The sequence below is a fragment of the Anabrus simplex genome, chromosome 5 (assembly GCF_040414725.1).
Source record: "Anabrus simplex isolate iqAnaSimp1 chromosome 5, ASM4041472v1, whole genome shotgun sequence".
Lineage (NCBI taxonomy): Eukaryota > Metazoa > Arthropoda > Insecta > Orthoptera > Tettigoniidae > Anabrus > Anabrus simplex.
In genome coordinates, this window is record NC_090269.1 from 39,925,770 (window position 1) to 39,945,087 (window position 19,318).

The following is a 19,318-nucleotide window of genomic DNA, read 5'->3' on the forward strand; positions in this document are numbered from 1 at the left end:
TTAACTTTTTAAAAATCGGGAAAATAATGCTGAAAAGCAAGCGGATCAATCATCAAAAACTTGAGACTTGGGATTCTTGAATAGAATCACTGCCATTTTGCAATTGTTGAAAATATATATAGGCAAATCATACCCAGAATAAATGTGAGGAAATTTAAATCCTTTTTCAGAACACCCAATGAGGGAAAAGGCAAAATTAAAACTACATTTTGGCCATACGTCTTCAATTTTCGGATATAACTACACTTATTTGGACTTCTCCGTGTTCCACTAGACTAATATTGGACTTGCAGACTTGTAAGTATTCTTAAGTCTTATTATTAGTCCAATTATTAGCGCTGATTTTTTCAACACCACTGTTTTATAGGCATATTTCCAACACAATGCAAATTATAAAAATAATAGTACTCAAAATATGAAATACAGTAGAAGACCTCGTGAATAATATTAATCCATATTACTGAATCTATCAGTTACATTCGTACCAGTCTAGGGAAGGTAATCTTTCTTCGAAATTTTATTTTGTACAGATAACATTTCAATTAAACAGCTCTTTAGATTTGAAGGTTCATTAGCTCCTTCTCTATATTTTTAGTTTAATTAATTTTCCTTACTAAATTTGAAGGCAATTAGGAAAAGAAAGATGATTGCGTAGGTTTTAGATATGGTGATTAAAGTTGTTGCGGAGTCGGCTCTTCATTTAAACGACTTCATCTTCCCTTCAACGCTTTGCTTCTACAGGACACACGAAGGCTTTTGTACTGCGGCAGTATAGTGTCTACGAATTTCGTGGCACAGAAATGAGCATTTTCCGAATAAAATCTCTTCATTATGGTGTCTCGGTGAACCATTATCAGGTAATGGTACATAACTTGCATGGGATTATTCAGATACATTATCGGAAACCTGCAAAGGCAGCTCTTAATAATGAGTCCTCATAAGCATAATCTGCATGGTGCACGACGCGATAAAAATAATTGAGCCATATTCTAACTTCGTATAAGTTATCAATACAGAAAAAAATTGAGCACACACCGAGGAAACAGACTGCTATAATATCAACATACCGATATTTTGTTTGAGTCTGCATAGCGAAGTTCCCATTTTGCTTTGCGCAATTATGTGTTTGTCTGATTAAACCTCGTAAAACGAAGTTGTGCCGTATGAGGTCGCGAGATGAAACTAAGATGTTCGCGTCTATTTTATCACTGACCTGCAGCATCTTGTGAACTACTGAACATAAAGAACTTCCAAGACACTTAACTTGAAGTGATAGTGCCAGAGGTACAAAATTCGAGCAGTACTCCCTAAAATGACCTACATTTACTCTGAAGATCGTGGGCTCAAACCCGACAGTGGTAGTCGTATTTTTGAATATTTCCATTCTACACTCCTTGTCACACGATGTCGGTATGTAAAAGATCTCTGGCGACACATTTGGTGTTCACCTGACAAAATTAATGAAAACTCAGCCGTAGATCGCCTGATGGTTTACTGTGTCATTTGATAGAGTGAAATGGAACGTCGAAATTGACGCGGAGGCTGGTTAGGTGGCATAAAATCTAAAGGCCTGAATAGGGTACCAGATATCATACGCTTATTATTACTCTTTACAATGAAACCTGCTAGAGACCACATGTCAATTTCAATTCTTCCTTCCTCCTTGTTTCATCTTCCGTTCCTCCACCATTCCTTCATCATTGCACTATGCTATATTCTTCTCTCCTCAGACCACTAGGGACCGGGTTTCCTTTCCATTCTTCGTTGGAATCCTTCCATTCTTAAAACCTTCTTTAATCTCCAGAGTTTCCTCTTCTCTTCCTTTATATTTTTCCTAAATCTTTCTTGACATCTTGTATCCAGCTTGTTGTTGGCTTTTTCTCCCAAAAGTACTTGTTTTATCAATATTTTATCGTCCATTCTATAGATACGTCCAAAAAATAGCACTCTCCTTTGTTTCTGTTAATTTTTCTATGTTCTGGTATAGGTATATTTCGTAATTATTTCCTAACTTCCATTGTTAATTGTTCTCATTGGACCTAAGCGTTTTCTCGCGATTCTCTTTTTTCCAAGTTCGTCTAAACTATGTTTCAAAACTAGACATCCATTTGCATAAAAACTCTCTGGTTTCACCACTGTATTGTACTTCCTTATTTTAAGAATGTCCGGATCCATGGCTAAATGAATAGCGTGCTCCCCTAGCACGGGTACTAGGCGTATGTGACGTCTTCATCATCATTTCATCCTCAGCACGAGGCTCAGGTCGCCTATGGGAGTCAAATCAAAAGACCTGCACCAGACCTCTTGAGAGGCCACACGGAATTTCGTTTCATTTCATTTTAAGAATGTTATATAAGCATTTATAGCTATAAACATTCTTAGTGATGCCTTACACACTTTCCATGTTGTAATTTTTAAACTACAGCAGATTTTTCTAAACCATTTTCTTGAATTATTGCGCCCAGATATTTGAATTTCTTTACTTTCTCTATTTGAACAATATCAATCGTCAAAAAGTAGGAAGCATTTTTTATGTTTGTAATAAATTTGTGTTTTTCTACTGAGATTCTCAAGCCCCTCTTGCTGGAATAATAATAATAATAATAATAATAATAATAATAATAATAATAATAATAATAATGACGAAACGGTATTCAAGTCAAGTGATGCGAGCAACGTTACAGATTATGTGGCTTAAGCATAATGAAATCTTTCGAATCAAATTGGAGAACTGCTCCTTAAATAATTGATTGTTAGATTTAAATTACGAAGAAACATCGAATTCAAGTAGTAACCTATAACTAGCCACGGGAACTGTAGCCCATGTGACGTGAGCATGGTTATATGAATTTTACCAACCTCTTTGAATGATCTCTTTACTCGTATCATGTTCGTGAATCACTAAATAGGACAACACCATATTATAGCCGTAGGTCTATTTTAAAATACTGTCAGTTCATCATGACTTCAAATGTACGTTTGGCTGTAAATATTTAATCACAGTTTAACCAATCAGAGTATAAACAATATACGACAATACTAGTGTTTGGAGGGGAAGAATGCGTTCAGTCAAAATTAGAGCAATTCTGCACCCATTCATTTATCATTCATATATCTGCCTTCAGATGTGTAATCTATTAAAAACCGGGCGAGTTGGCCGTGCGCGTAGAGGCGCGCGGCTGTGAGCTTGCATCCGGGAGATAGTAGGTTCGAATCCCACTATCGGCAGCCCTGAAGATGGTTTTCCGTGGTTTCCCATTTTCACACCAGGCAAATGCTGGGGCTGTACCTTAATTAAGGCCACGGCCGCTTCCTTCCAACTCCTAGCCCTTTCCCATCCCATCGTCGCCATAAGACCTATCCGTGTCGGTGCGACGTAAAGCCCCTAGCAAAAAAAAAAAAAAAAAAAAAATCTATTAAAATGACATTGTGACATACACACTTCCAGGACACGATCTACGGACCAATTGCTGCCTTTCTTGAGTCTGGACTGAGAAGGCGAAAGATCCCATTTCCTTCAGGGTCAGTGTACGATGCTGGTGGTACTAACCTTCAGGCTTAACTCTTCTAGGGTATATTCAGGTTTTGGCCAGGGAGCACTCGAACAGCGTTCTAGCCTAGTCATCAAACTAATCTATCCTAATAGTGGTCTACTCAAAAATTAAAGGCACTCTTCATATCACTTTTCAGTTAAAGAAACTGTAGAAAATATTTTCTCTTTCTTTAAAAATTATTTAGGAAAACTGATTGACGACTTTGAATTTGCTGATAATCCGACGTGGCAAGTAAAATGATGTATGTGAACACTTGCTAACAAGACCGTATTTATCCAAGGGCCAACAAAAGGTTGCCAATTTAGCCACTAATTGGCTAGATCTGCCCTCCTAGAGTTTTAAGTTGGCCACAAATTTTTGACAAACTGCTAGTGGCATTTTGACCGCTTTTCTTCGTAATTTGGTCATTTCTAGCAGCATTTCACTTGGACATTTTAGGCCCCAATTGTGATTTTCAGTGTAGCTACAGATTTTAATATTGCTAGTTTGGGCATTTTGTGAAATAATTATTATATTAACTTGTTTCATAAATAATCACCAAAAGTTCCAATTCGGCTTTTCTTACATGTTCGTCTCCCTTATTTGCGAAGCATACTTTGGTTGTTCACTTGAGAATGACATGAAAATTGCCAATTTGTCAGATGACACTAAATAGAATTTAAGAGATAAGTGTGCAAATTTAAAACAAAAAACAAATTGTTACAAAAATTAAACATTGGCTGCCTGACAACATCGGAATCCTAAAAAAATCACTATTAAGTGTGAATGAAGTTTTAAAATCAGTTAAAGAGTCTATCACAGACTTGGCTGTAAGATTCGATAGGAGTAGTGACAAAAATTGAAAATCACTTGAGGAATATAAGTTTTCAGAAGTGCGACTGAATTATGGCTAGAATTTAATCAGTATACGGTTGCTGCAGTTGGAAATCCCTATTTAGAATTGGTCTGCTTTGCTCTTCTGGGCACCGAGCTCGATAGCTGCAGTCTCTTAAGTGCGGCCAGTGTCCAGTATTCGGGAGATAGTAGGTTCGGATTCCACTGTCGGCAGCCCTGAAAATGGTTTTCCGTGGTTTCCCATTTTCACACCAGGCAAATGCTGGGGCTGTACCTTAATTAAGGCCACGGCCGCTTCCTTCCCACTCCTAGCCCTTCCCTGTCCCATCGACGCCATAAGACCTATCTGTGTCGGTGCGACGTAAAACAACTAGCAAAAAAAAAAAACTAGCTCTTCTGGGCCTTTGCCTCATTCAAATGTAGTCGAACATGTGTTCAGGGGAACGGAAAAATGTTGTTTTCCATGTGTTTTTCCATTTGTTGGAATAAGTACAGCTTACACTTCGCCAGAAAAATCAATGGACACCGCAAATACGTCTGAATGTGGCACGGGAGTTCAGTATAGTTAAAAAATGAACTCATATAAATTTTTGTTCATCTTCATCTGGTACATTAAAAAAAAGAAGTGTGTGTGTGTGTGTGTGTGTACGCGTAAATCTGTCTTGTATTATGACTTAGACTTATGCAAATCGCGACTATTTGCAAGCTATTCCAAATATTTAACCACTTATGGCCATTTTGTAAATCAGTTTTTACTACTTTTAGTCATTAACTGTTGGCAGCACTGGTCCGGAGCTGGAATTATTTTCAAACCAAGATTTTATTATTATGTCATGTCTTCCGTACCCACTTCTTTATGTACGATATATACCTTCAAATGCGCAATCCATTGAAATGAGATCGTGGCATACACACCACACTCTTCGCGCTCATGACACAAGCTTCTATTACAGCTTCATTTAAATAATGGTCAATTAATTAAACAACATGTTAATTTCAACTACGTACTGGGTTTCTGATGCTTATGCGTGTTGTTTTAGGAGGCCTAACATCCAAAGTTATCGGCCCCGTACTGGGTTCCGGTGTCAGAAAGGTCTATATTCTTCATCGCATAATTCACGATTGTAATTCATTATTGTTACTTCGCAAATAATAGGCTGTTATTTCTAAGGCAAGTAATACCTCTCTTATGCATTTCTAATCGACAAAAGGGTTTGTTAATGTATAATGATATGTGGACATAAGTTTACCATTTGTACCTCTATCAAACAGTTCAGCTGAACGTTCATTTTCGACACTGCGACGAATGAAAACATATCTTGTTCTTTTGTTTCTGAGGAGAGATTATAGTACTTTTCTCTTGCCAGGATCAGTAGCTCAGGCGATTGAGCCTGGCCTTCTGAGCACAAGTTGGCGGGATCAATCCTAGCTTAGTCGGCGTCATGTCAGTAGATTTACTGGCCCGTTGAAGAACTTCTCCGGGACAAAATTCCGACACTTTGTCGTCTCCAAAAATCATGAACGTAGTTATTTGGACGCAAAACTAATAAAATTATTATTAATTACTTTTCTCTTCTGTACATTGCGAGTGAACTCTTGAAATCCGTAGGCTACGACGATGTAATCGGTGCAGTGATTTCCTATCGTTAAGCGAAACGAACGAACCACAGCTTTATTAACTTCTGATGAGTTATAAGTAGTTTTCTTCCTCTTTAATTTTTAAGATGTATATTGATTATTAATTTCATAATCTTCCTTTAAATTATTTTCACATATACCGGCAATTTGGATGGGAGTAGGACGGCGTTTCATAATAGCTCAGAGAGGCAAAAATGTTTAATAGAGCCCTGCTTCTTAACACAAAAATGATCGACTGAAAATGTATGAGTCCCTGAGTGTCAATGCGATCAAAAGGAAAGAAACTTGAAACTCAAAATTGAAGAAGGGCTATTAAGAGCTTGAAATTATAATGTTATTGTTAGTTAACACACAAAAGTAGTTTCTGCAGTTTGCCAAGAGTGCACATCTATTCCTTTTAGAACAAATTTAAACGATGACATTGACTTAAAATTGCCATAACTGTTGCCTGTCACTTTCCTAAATTAATATAACGATACAGGTATTTTGATGAAGTGTACATTTTTCAAATTTATATTAAGGAGTAAGACTAGTTATGATATGTTATGTTCCGATAGACCATAGCACGGAATAGGTTGTATTTTTAAGGAGTAAAAATCAGGATGTAAGTCATTATTATCAGTTAACATAACGGAAGGAAGATGATTTCAGCCCCTCTAAAATGAGGGTATCGGCTGAAGAAAAGAGAGGATTGTCAACGGATGAAGTTTGCACTCAGTATCTATCAGCAAGTCGTTAGGTATGATGATAACCATCACTCTTTGTTCTTCAATGATATGATGATGAGGGAGGTTCTGTACGATAATACATATATACCATGAAAGGACTCGAAATTCAATCTGTAACTACTCCGATAATGGTGGTAATAGTGATAAAGGTTTTATTTTTAAGGGGTAAAAGATAAGGATTGTCAGCCCATATTAACATAAGGGGAGAAAGAAGAGTTCAGTCCCCTCGAAAAATTACGGTATCGGCTGGATAAAAGAAATGTTTATCAAAGGCTGGAAAATTAAAAGATTCCCTACGCCACACAAATTAAATACTGGTTTAGGCTCCAATGAAAATAAGATTCCATTGCAAGGAGATTGGGTAGGAAAAACAATAACGCAGAAAATAAGATTCGATTACAAGGAGATTGGATAGGAAAGGCAAGAAAGCAGAGCCTTGCACGAGTTAGTGGGAGGAATGAGGTTTCGTGCTCACCACTGGACGTCTCAGAATAAGGGTGTCTGATAACTTCATCCTGGGCTTCGGTTACTTTATTAAGATTTACCACACACTGATGAAAGAGTATTTGTCAAACCGGAAGAACTTGCCTCCTAATGCACTGCCTTGCCTTCCAAATCCACCTTCATTAGTAACAATCGCTTTAAGAGAAGGCATCTTGTATACTGTAGTCTGTTTCTTTTTAATCTTTAAAGTGTATTTATTGTGTTCAGTAGATATTTCGAATGTTGTGGTTTCTCCATGAATGTAATTGTGGTTTCACGTTTAATTACTGGTGTGACTAGTTGTCACGTGGCAATCTCCAACTAAAACCGATCGAAAGTAGATGCCTTATGCAAGAGGGGTTATGAAAATCTCAGACAGCCGTGTCTCAAGTTCCATGAAACTTCATTTTTCAAATACGTTTACTTACAACTAAGTTCTTCATTACTGCGTTCCAAACTTCACACATGTGATTATTAAATACTGCAACTTCAGGCAGTAATTGTTTGGAGTGCCATCTTAATGAAACGGTTAACAAGTATACTCCATCCCGGATAACGGCTCTGCAATGAGATTTGCATAAACAATAGGACTAGCCAACCACTAATAGAGCCCCTAGAATGTATGTTACTCTCGGTACATTATGGAAGAGCAGGCTACACGACACTTCGCACTAGTCAAATTAGTTTGCATTCTACCGCATTACCTCCTAAAAGTCCAAGCTCTAGCGATTATGTACTGTGAAAACAATTTTAAAAATTGAAAAGGTGTCCATACTGAATTAATATTATTTTAGCAACTGAGGAAATTGGCTTCGCCATATAGATCGTGATTTTAATCTTGTATTCGAGATATGGTGGGTTTTATACCCCATGAATGTGTTATTCGTGGTTTATCATCTCTACACCAGGCAAATGCCGGTACTGTACTGTACATTAATGAAGGCCATGGATGCTTCTTTCCAGTGCTAGACTTTTCACATGCAAGCGTAGCCGTAAATCAATCAGCGTTAGTGAAACGTTAGAACCATTAACAAAAGAAAAAATCTAATTGTTTTCGTTTTACGCCATATTATTATATTTTATTAGATTATTCTTAAAGCTAGTGTTTCACAGACATGAAAGAGATTCGAGAGGAATTGTTTGTCTTTCACCACTAACAAGATGTTGACATCATTTACTACGCATTCAGGAAAACGCTAAGGTAAAAATTGTCCGGTCCCGCGGTGTAGGGGGCAACGCGTCTGCCCGTCACCCGGCGGCCCCGGGTTCGATTCCCGGCTGGGTCAGGAGTTTTTAATAGTAAATTATTAATATTCCTGGACTGGGCGCTTGTGTCGTCCTTAACGTTCCTTTCCTCACATTCAACACTCTACACTTCCGCCATTTCCAAATGCACGCAGGTTCGCAACGTATGGCGCAAAGTAGGGGCAAAGTAGATCTTCTTAGGTCGACGCCCCGAATAAATAGCATTTATAAAAAAGAGGTAAAAAATTAATTATATATACTTGAATAGTTACAGCTATCGATTCATTTTAGGGGCCAAGAGATCTTTGGTCATCTGCTATGTATCCCTGCGCATACTAACTATGACTATCTTAATTATTGAATTGTCTGTAGTAGAGTGTGGCTAAGAATTCGACAGTCAGCCCAGAAGAGAAATAACTTTTAACCCCAGAATTGTCCAGGAAAGTGTGTGAGAAAAAGGGTGTGAGGAAAGCATTAACACGCTTAGAATAGGCACTGTAAGGTGCCGTGACCTAGGATTGTGTTACTTAAACTTGGTTCCATCATGGAGTCACTCTTTGCACATTAAGTTACTAGCATTCACAGACGAGCGAATGAGCTTATAAAACTTCGTACTCTAATGCAAAAGTATTGCATGCTATTATATAAAGAATATCTTCTCTTTCTTATTTTTCTAGAAGAGACATGAGCATGAGCTCTTTCGAGGGTAGCAGAAGCTGTAATAGATTATTGTTAGCGTATGGTGCTTAACACTGGTATCCCAAAAGTACACAAATGCCCAGGGTTTTTCAAATATCCTATTTGCTGTGAAAAATAAAATAAATCTCTTACAAGTGTGAAAATTCATTTCCGTATGGGATTTCATCCGGGAACAATGGCTTTTCTGAACAGGAGTAGTCTACAGAACTTGATCAACAGGCTACAAACTTCCACGTAGTATTCTGCAGTAAATCATTGTAATTGCCGAGATAAGCGTTAAATAGCATGTGTTCACAGATAATGGAAGTCTTTTGTCAGTTAGGTACGCTGTTGTGGGAGAATACATTCAGAAATTTGCTGCCTTTGAGCAGTATAACATTAGTTTTAACGCTCCGATTTCTTCAATGTCCATATAAAATACGGATATGAAATTATAAATGCCTCGATTTTTCTTCCTTTTTTCAAAGAATATGAGTCTACTCGCGGACTTGCGGGTGAACTCATCATAATGTCATAATTCCAGTGAGAATTACTGCAAATGTTTCAATATCGGTTAGGCGTATTTCATGTTTGATGAGGGGATAGGAATGAATATGAAATAAGTGAGGTAAATATTTAAAATATCAGGCACCAAGGACACAGATATCCCACGAAATACTACGTTCCAACAGAAGTCTTCAGTCTCGTGATCCGTTACGCATGGTATGCTATTACAAGGATTAATAAAATATCACCCTGAGATGAAATCTATAATAAATCCATAAATAGCAATTAAGAAATTAGAGACATTTTATTGGTTGATGGAGATATGAACCACTGTTAATTTAAGTACATCAATGCAATCAGATCTGTACACTTGAGCGTGTGGTTTTGTATGTGCAACTGTGGTAATGTATATAATGCAATGAGAGAAATCACAATAATTTGGAACTTGTTTTGCATTAGATTTACCTAAATCTGAAATAAGATACTATCGCAGCCTGATATTGGGCCGAGTGCGAAAACAACACGCAGAAGATATGAACTGTAGGTTCTGAGGGTCGAACTTGGAAAGACTGGAGAAGCTTATTCGGTTTATCTTCTATGCAATCTGAAAAAAGTACCGTATATACGAAAGCATTGTCCAAGGTGAAATTTCTTGACTGAGTTGTCACCATAATAATAGTCAGTCTATTCACTCCTCAAGGAGCTAACAGAACAATAGACTGAATTTGGAATTTAAAAAGAATCTTTAGAATCCTTCGAGCAAGGCTGCAGAGTGGCTAGAAGAGTAAACGTTTTATTCACTGTAACTGTAACTGCATGAGGAGTGGTTTCCTTGACTGAATGGCAGTGGGCCTCAGTCGGTTGAGTGATTGCCTTTCGTGTTCAAGGTTTCAGGATTAACTCCCGGTGCAGTCAGTTGCTTAATTAAAGAGATCTCGGGAGATAAGGGTTCGAGCCCCACTGTTGGCAGCCCTGAAGATGGTTTTCCGTGGTTTCCCATTTTCACACCAGGCAAATGCCGGGGCTGTGCCTTAATTAAGGCCACGGCCGCTTCCTTCCACTTCCTAGGCCTTTCCTATCCCATCGTCTTAATAAGACCTATCTGTGTCGGTGGGACATAGCAAAAAAAATGACGAGATCCGTGTCAGTAGCCTACTGTATGTTTGCTGACACATTTTAAATAAACTGGTATCTCGCACTACCTATACTGTAACTTGACGATAATAATAATAATAATAATAATAATAATAATGTTATTGATTTCATGTCCCACTAACTACTGTTACGGTTTTCAGTCACACCAAGGTGCCGGAATTTTGTCCCGTAGGAGTTCTTTTATGTGCCAGTAAATCTTCGGAGGAGACGATGCCGTCCTATTTGAGCATCTTCATATAGACCTAATACATCACCAGTTGGGTGCGAACCCACCAACTTGAACTCAGGAGCCCAGCACTACCCCAGAGGTATTCAGCCTGGCTCCAAATAGCATTAGTAGTTCAAGGGACGTTAAACACGCAACATATAGGTTTACAGTAGGTCCATATTCTATAGCCTAATTACTCTCTCTCTCGCTGTAATTTTTGTCACTGAAACTATATTTCCTGACTTTCCACGACTTCCTGATTCTCATCGACGAATTCAGTCAAGCACCAGAATATAAACACTTGGTTTACATGATTTCCAAGAGGCTACAGGGTAGAAATAAAGCATTAATTCTTGTTGGAGATAGGTGGCTGTGGTCTAAGAATGCGTGAAGCATAACCAATCCAACATGCACCACGTAGAGCATGATAACACATACGTAACAAGCAAAGTTCTTCACCTGCCTGGCCAGCGATAGTGTTGTGACTCTGAGCTGGAGGTCACTCAGCTACTGTTGGCTTGTAACCATTAGGTGCCATGAAATATGGACAGCTTGTTCCGTGTTTAGCGCGTACCACATTTATGACGGGAACATGGCGCTAATTACTTGATACAGACAGACACTTGCCTTGTTGTTCTTATACCCGTGACTCATCGCTTCCACGAGCAACAGCCTAGTTAATATTGTCAAAGATTCTTGGTTTCACCGTGCCATCGTCTAACCCTCTTAGCATCACCATGTTGTTTACTGCTCATCATTGAAATGAAATGGCGTATGGCTTTTAATGCCGGAAGTGTCCGAGGACATGTAGGCTACGGCTCGCCAGATGCAGGTCTTTTGATGTGACGCCCGGCGTTGTGATGAGGATGAAATGACGGCACATAGGCCTACACCTAGCCCCCGTGCCAGGGGAATTAACCAATTATGGTTAAAATTCCCGATCCTGCCGGGAATCGAACCCGGGAACCCTGTGACCAACGGCCAGCACGCTAACCATTTAGCCACTGATCCGGACTACTCATTATATGAGCTACGGTATTATGTTTGAGAAGTAACTCTTCATGAGATAGGCTACTTTATTATTATTATTATTATTATTATTATTATTATTATTATTATTATTATTATTATTATTATTATTATTTGGGTCATTAGTCTGTATTCTGGTTTGATACAGCTCTCCATGCTATCCCACCATGTGTTAACCTTTTCATGTCTTCGCAACTACTACAGTACATCCTACATCTGTTCTAATCTGTTTGCCATATTAAAACCTTGGTCTTCCTCTACCGTTCTTACCGCCCACACTTCTGTTAAACACCAACTAAACAACTCCTGGGTTTCTTAAGATGTGACCTATCATTCTCTCACTTCTTTTCGTCAAATTTAGCCAAATCGGTCGCCTCTCATCAATTCGATTCAGTAGTTCGTCATTCGTTATTCGGTCTATCCATCTCACCTTCAACATTCTTCTGTAGCACCACATTTCAAAAGCTTCTATTCTCTTTCATTGTGAGCTAGTTATCGTCCGTGTTTCACTTCCACACGGGGCCACGTTCCACGTCTTTAAAAATATACTTTTAATTCCTGTATCTATAAATGCTCGAAGTGAGCAAATTTCAAATTATTAGGCTATTATTAGGCTATTATTATTATTTTCTTGTGAATGTATTGTACTTAAATGTCACACGAAATTATTTTAATAAAGCACAGATTTTAAATGGATGAAATAAAAATAGAACTAAAATTGTTCTCTACTAGCTTTCGACGATTCGAATTGATGAGATTATTATTATTCAGTACTACGAATAGTGATGACATTTACAATTAAATATCTTAATATGATCTTATTTCTCAGTAAATATTGTAGATACCATACGTTAAAAACTGCAAGTAATCTCTTCGTTGATGTTAGTGTAAGTCTATACTATTAACCCAAGGAAAATTTTTTAAAAAATGTTTAAGAATTTTACATCTATCTTTTGGAGAAGGGAATAAAGAGAGAGAAATAGTTAAATTACAGAAGATATTGCAATATCATCGAAAACGTAGCAAATATAATTTAAACTGAAAACAGGATTCAGTGCTTTGAAATTTATTCTTGTCAAATCCTTTGAAACCTCCGAAATTTGTAAAACCATGCAAATTAAAGAACATGTTTTTATTTTCGGATGCATTGGTCTGCATAGTCTATTATTATTATTATTATTATTATTATTATTATTATTATTATTATTATTATTATTATTATTATGTAAGGTAAAACATAAACGAGTTTAATTCATCTCAGTGAAAACTAACAAATGTGAATATTTTGACTAAGTTATTATCCTTTTGTAGCCCAGCACACATTCTTAAAAGAATAAAAGTAGGTACAGTATTTTTAAAATTTAAAGATATTCGCGGCGAGTGCCATTCGGAAACTATCTTCAAGAAAATTAATATATTAATGCATTCTCTCTCTTGAGTTTATTTAACTTTAGGATTTTAAAAGCAAGACATAAGGAGCATTTTATACTTATTTTTCTTAAGAACAATGCTTTATTTGGTTGACACATATTATTGAGAGAAATAAAAGGTGATATCGGTACAAGAAAATGGTGAAGGTAATATCAGAAAACGACTCTGTCAGTTGTTTGATTTTAAGAAATAACTCATTGTTATTTTTTAAAACTACCCATGCTTACTACAGAACATTAAACTGTAGTTGCTGCACGTAGCCCATTTCAAAACAATTAAAATTTATGTAACCGGAAGAAAGTATCAGAGATATTGTCTCTAATTTAAATTTCAGTGGAGCTTCGCTGTTTATCTCTAAATTTAGCGTTTGTTAACGAAGTTTACAAATCAGTTCAACATTCAGCCCTTCCGCGTCTATGTTAAGGTAGGCTCATGTGCTATTAGGTCAGACGGCTACAACGTGGTGGGGTGGTGTGTGTTGGTGATAGGGTGGAGAGGGGTGGAATCGAACCGGGGTACTGGGACAGTAGGCAAATGAACCGCGATGAGCGGGTCTGTCGAATGGCTTGTAGTGCCAAGGAAACAATTATAACGTGACTATACAGAGAACGATGCGTTTCAAAATGTTATAGACCACAGAATACAAAGTACAGTATTTATGAAGACTATACGAAATGAAGATATTATATAAATTATTATCTTCAGAAATGGTTTTGTAGAAAACAATATTGAACTTCAGCAATATGTTACTTATCAATTTTTCAGAGTAGATTTGTTCTACGATATTACTTCCAAACTGCATCTGACATAAAATGGAGTGCTACCCAGCCGTAGAGAATTTTTTCAGGTTCTTGAAAATTGTTTAGAAAAACACGAGAAGTGCAGAACAAAGTAAGTTATGATTTCTAAAGAACATTTTCAACACTGGTCATCAAAATACAGAAAAGAGTGCAGAAGGAAATACTGAAATGTGAATTTGTAGACATATTATCATGTGGCAGGTGAGAAGGTAATTTTCGGTGACTATGTAGGAATAATAGAAAAAGAACGCAAGGTAATAACTTAGTGTGAAGTGTTTTCGCATAACATCTGTAATTAATTGTAATGATAATATTAATAATTATTATTATTTTTGCAACTTATTACAATTTATTATATAGTGACATTAAAACTACAACCTAGAAAAACCTGCAGCATTTAATGTTTAAAATTATATTTTATACCTTTCGTTACCGAGTCTGTAATGTTATAGTATTTTTTTAATCGACATTGGTTACGAATCATTCGACTATATTCTATAGGTTTGACCAAAAATATTTTACATGGCAATATGGATAGCAATGCCTGAAACACAAGCAATTGCTGATAGTAAACTAAATGGTATTAATTATTTTGGAAATAAGTATTAACGTATTGCTTTCAATATGCTGTTATTGGCAGAGTTTCTTTAAGCACTTATGAATTCCTATCATCGTATTTCAATCCATTCATTTCACTCAAAATATAGCCTAGTAGAGAATTTAAGGAAATACATTTTAAAAATGAACTATTAACTATTAACTATCGTGTTGATATATTTTTTCTCTAGACTTTCAAGAAACATTCTTCGAATTTCTGGGTCGTATACCATAGACTTCATTTGGGCTGAGTGGGGAAGGAAGATGGTCCTTAGAATTTCCTCTCTTTACGTGCCACATGCTGGTGGGCAGACAGCGGGTTTGAACCTGTCGGACGAGTGAACGCACCGTTGGCAAGGCAGTGACGCATGGATAAACCAGTCATAGTCACAGCTGGCCACTCGCTTACAGCAGCGTCACACATCGCTGCTACTGCTTCACTCACCATTATTTATAGCCGTTTATTAATTTTATTGCTTTAGATTATGATAATTTAGAAAAATAACTGCATACAATCCAGTTCCCCAGTTCATGAAACTACACTTTTTTTCTGGTGTTGTGTGTATGTGTATATTTCAGTGTGAGTGTGAGTGGTTAAGAGACAAGTGCTAAACTCTGTTCGTTGTACACGCTGGTTAAATAACACAGTCTCTTTCAACTGAAATGTCAGCGAATCAACATTTTAAATAGACAGAAGTTTAAGTGAAGTGACGTCATGGACTGTGTGGGAATAATCAAAAAGGGAAGCATGGCAACAGAGTGAAGTGTTGTTTCAGCATAAACATTTGTAGGAATTAAATTTATTCAGTAAAGTATGCACAAAACATCACGTGGTGAAGCACGTAATTTTTATTTCTAATGGGGGTACAGAATGATTTAAATCCTTACAGACATATTTCTAATTGGAAGAAAATTGAAATTTTAATACGAAAAGGGAAGAACATCTTTGATGAAATAATACGTGTTGTAGGTATGAGAGAATTTTCAGAAATATAACAGAATACAAATCTCAGCTGTTAATATGAAAAGATGACATTCTAATGAAATATTTTTCCCATCTTTCACTTTCACTTTAACTACTTGAATTCGTATCATCAAGTGATACTAAGTTGACATTTTAAACGTCAGATCAATATAAACGTACATCCCATTTTTATGAAAAAAAATTGTTGGTGAATACCTACGATTAATGCCTTACGCTTTAATTTTTTCTAACCTGACCTTGAATTTGGCACATTGAGTTACAGTACACAGAAATTTTATCCTTAGAATTTATAAATTTATAAATATAACATATGTTTGGTGTCAGGAATCAATTTGCTTCGGAATGGTAATTATTAAATAAGCAAAAATATAGAACAATTTAGCATAGAAAAACAAACAAATGAAACACTTCGTGATACTCGGTTTATTTTCCAAAACCGAACATTCCTTTTTTTTAATAGTTTGTGTAAATGTTTCCAAAATGGTTGTCAGTATTCAGAACCTTAAAAATGTTGGATAGTCAGTCATTGATGCATTGTTAATTTAATGATTACATTTAAAGTGCTATTAGCTGATTCAGTTTCTGAGACGAAGAGCTGTCAATGTCATATGATGTAAGAAACTTACCTGGACAGTGGGAGAGCCCCGGAACATATCGAAGGCGTGTCACCGTCGTAGCATGCCTCAAGTCATGCCAACCAGTATATACGCACACACACGCTACGCACTGTTCAGTTCTGCTTGCCTGGAGCACTACCACTCACGCCAACGCACTGAAGACTGCACTAGTTGCAAAAACACAAGTCATACTACCAACTGCCTCCCACAAAAAAAAGAAGAACAATAATAAAATACAGCAGTAGCTTGTTTGGTTTTTAATGATGTCGATGATGGTGTTGTTGATGTTGATTTTGTAATAGTCGTTGTAGTTGTTTCCATCCTTGTTCTTGCTCCCACGTGATATTGTTTGAAAACTTGGCATTAAGCCTCCATTCCATTCACGTGCTCTCACATACGCCCCCGCCCCTAGGGTGCCTTGCCACACCACACATACATATACACTCACATCCACACACGCGGGGCGCTAAGCGTTGAGCTAACCAACCACCACAGCACAGCACGTTGCGGCCGCAAAGCCCGCCGCGTCGTAACCGTGCTCTTTTTTCGCTTGCCCTCTCCCGGACCGTGCCTTGGTTTTGTCGTCTCGTCGTCTCGTCGTCGTAGTTCGTTTCGTTCGCGGGCCCGATTTTTCGGTTGGCCACACGCGCGGTTCGTCCTGGGCAGCGTCCCTGTCACTCGACTGGTGTGGCCCCAAGCGACGGCTGAGGCCGCAGGGAGGGGGACGCGGTGGTGGGGGCCAGCAGTCTTAGGCAGGCCGCCTCATTAGTGCTTTGCCTGTCTGCCTTGCCTTGCCTTACCCAGCCGCTAGCTTGCTTGCAATCCAAACTCTTTTACGAGCACACTCTCATAATCACAAAACTCCACAAGCGCGCAGTAGCAAAAGAGAGATGGAATCTTATAAAAGCCTAAATATAAAAAAAGTGGCAACGAGGGAGGTGGGGGTGGAAAAAGAGGGGGAGGCTGACTTTTTTATATATATCTATATATATATGAAAGACCTTTCGTTCCCGGCGATGTCGAGTCGCGTTTGTAAGAGTAAAGCGTCGTGAGGTTGAGGGGTCGGGGGTTGAGTTGTGGGGCACACAGGAGGGGCAAGGCGAAGCTGGCGCTATCCTTGTTCACTTTCTTCTTGAAGGCTTGCTTGATCCGCTGCTTGCTAGCTTTTTTTCCTCTTCCTCTTCTTCTTCTTCTACTTCTTCGTCTCCCTTCCCTCAGGGGAGCGCGACGCTCAAGAAGACATGCCTGCGATACACATTTTTGTGGAGCACACAATCTTCCCCTCCAGCAGTTCTCTTCTAGCAGCTTAACGCGCCCCCTCCTCCCTGCCAGCCAAAGTACTCTTTTTTTTCCCAACACAAGTCCCTTCCCCTCAAACGCTCCTCTTTTTTTCCCCTCTTTTCCGAAAGGCAGACCCGTGATAGGTTACATGATAGTCCCTCGCCCCGCCCCCTCAAGCAGCGAGCCGCACGTCTCGCCCAATCGTGTTCCTTGATAGATCGGTTAGCATACAGTTGTTACAACTCCCTCCTTGTCGGACACGCTCAGCCATATCCCCTACCGCTGTTCTCACCTAGGGGGGGAGGCAATGAATAATACTGTGCACGGATAAATCCACAAGCCTTGGCCTCTGGCATGGCGGCGAACTGTTCCTCCTCACCCCACTCCCTCACGCTACAACTGTGTGATCTTGAGGCTTGTCACAGACAAAGACCGGGCTTGCTAAGATCAATAGGCATGCAATCTTACGTAACTGACTGGCTTACCTTAACTCAAGCTGGACAGCGTGACCGCTTCGCTTGCTGTTTTGTCCGGCCTCTACGATGACTTCCTAAAAAGCAACACCTATCGATTTGCAGCGGGCTAGTTCGATTTTAATGACACGCCACACTCTGCCTGCTCGTCCGTCGCCGCTTCTTTCCGAATACAACACAAACGGAATGAAAAAAAAAGCGCAGCAGAATGCTGGAGGAAAAGCTTCAAGGGCTGTAATTTGACTTTGGAAGCGGTGCGCCCGCGCACCACACAGCGTTTACCCCCTCCCCCAACCCCTCTCGTGCAGAGCGGCCGCTATATCCCTCCCCCCTCTCCTGCACTTTCCCACCGCGGCCGCCACTCCTTCCACGGAGATATCTAAATTTTTAACTGGTCCCTAGATGGCAGCAGACATCATATGATAAGCCACGACGCACCTGACTGAGGGGGCGGCGACCGGCGTCTTGCTCCCCTTGTAGTACGTGACGACGCCAATGGAGGGCGTCGTGACTCGCTTGCTGGAGAAAAATGTTTAACACTTAACAGGTAGAGGCAGTCAATCTTAGAGAGCACGAAAACTACCTTCATTCCTTGGGAGCTGAAATATGTGGCGAGCATGAGTGTTACTGAGGGACCTAGGACAATCACGTGATGTGATTCATTTGTCATTCCTGCCTGTGACGGTGCTGGGAAATAATTTGTATGTTCCTCCTGTTCCGTCACACTCAGTGTAGCAGCGAGCTAGCAAATCATAGTGACACACACCACAGCATTCATTACCACTACTGCTAGCATAGGGGTTTCTTGTTATGACTCGCTGGGAAACGAAGCCCATACTCATGATAACCACTGAAGTCTATCTGTACTTTTAAAATTCAATTTGGCATGATTAAAGTGATTAATTCTATTTAATAAATTCCATTAAAATTGCCGATGTTATAACTTCATCTTGCTATAAAAATGAAATACAGTAGTTCTTACGGAATAGACGCCAGTTACACATACCTAGAGTGGTGAAAATGAAAGAAATTTAATCTCATTTTATGTGTTCTTAAAATAATAATAATAATAATA

The 19,318-nt window shown here is 38.6% G+C and overlaps 1 protein-coding gene across 1 annotated transcript in view; it reads right to left on the minus strand.

Moving 5' to 3' along the window:
* The window catches only part of mirr (mirror), a 407,388-nt gene extending 389,703 nt beyond the window's left edge, over positions 1-17,685 (minus strand). Inside the window, exon 1 of the mRNA XM_067147941.2 lies at positions 16,499-17,685. Coding sequence (XP_067004042.1) covers positions 16,499-16,525 — 27 coding nt within the window. The 5' untranslated portion in view covers positions 16,526-17,685. The remainder of the gene's footprint in view (positions 1-16,498) is intronic.
* Positions 17,686-19,318: the final 1,633 nt, after the last annotated feature.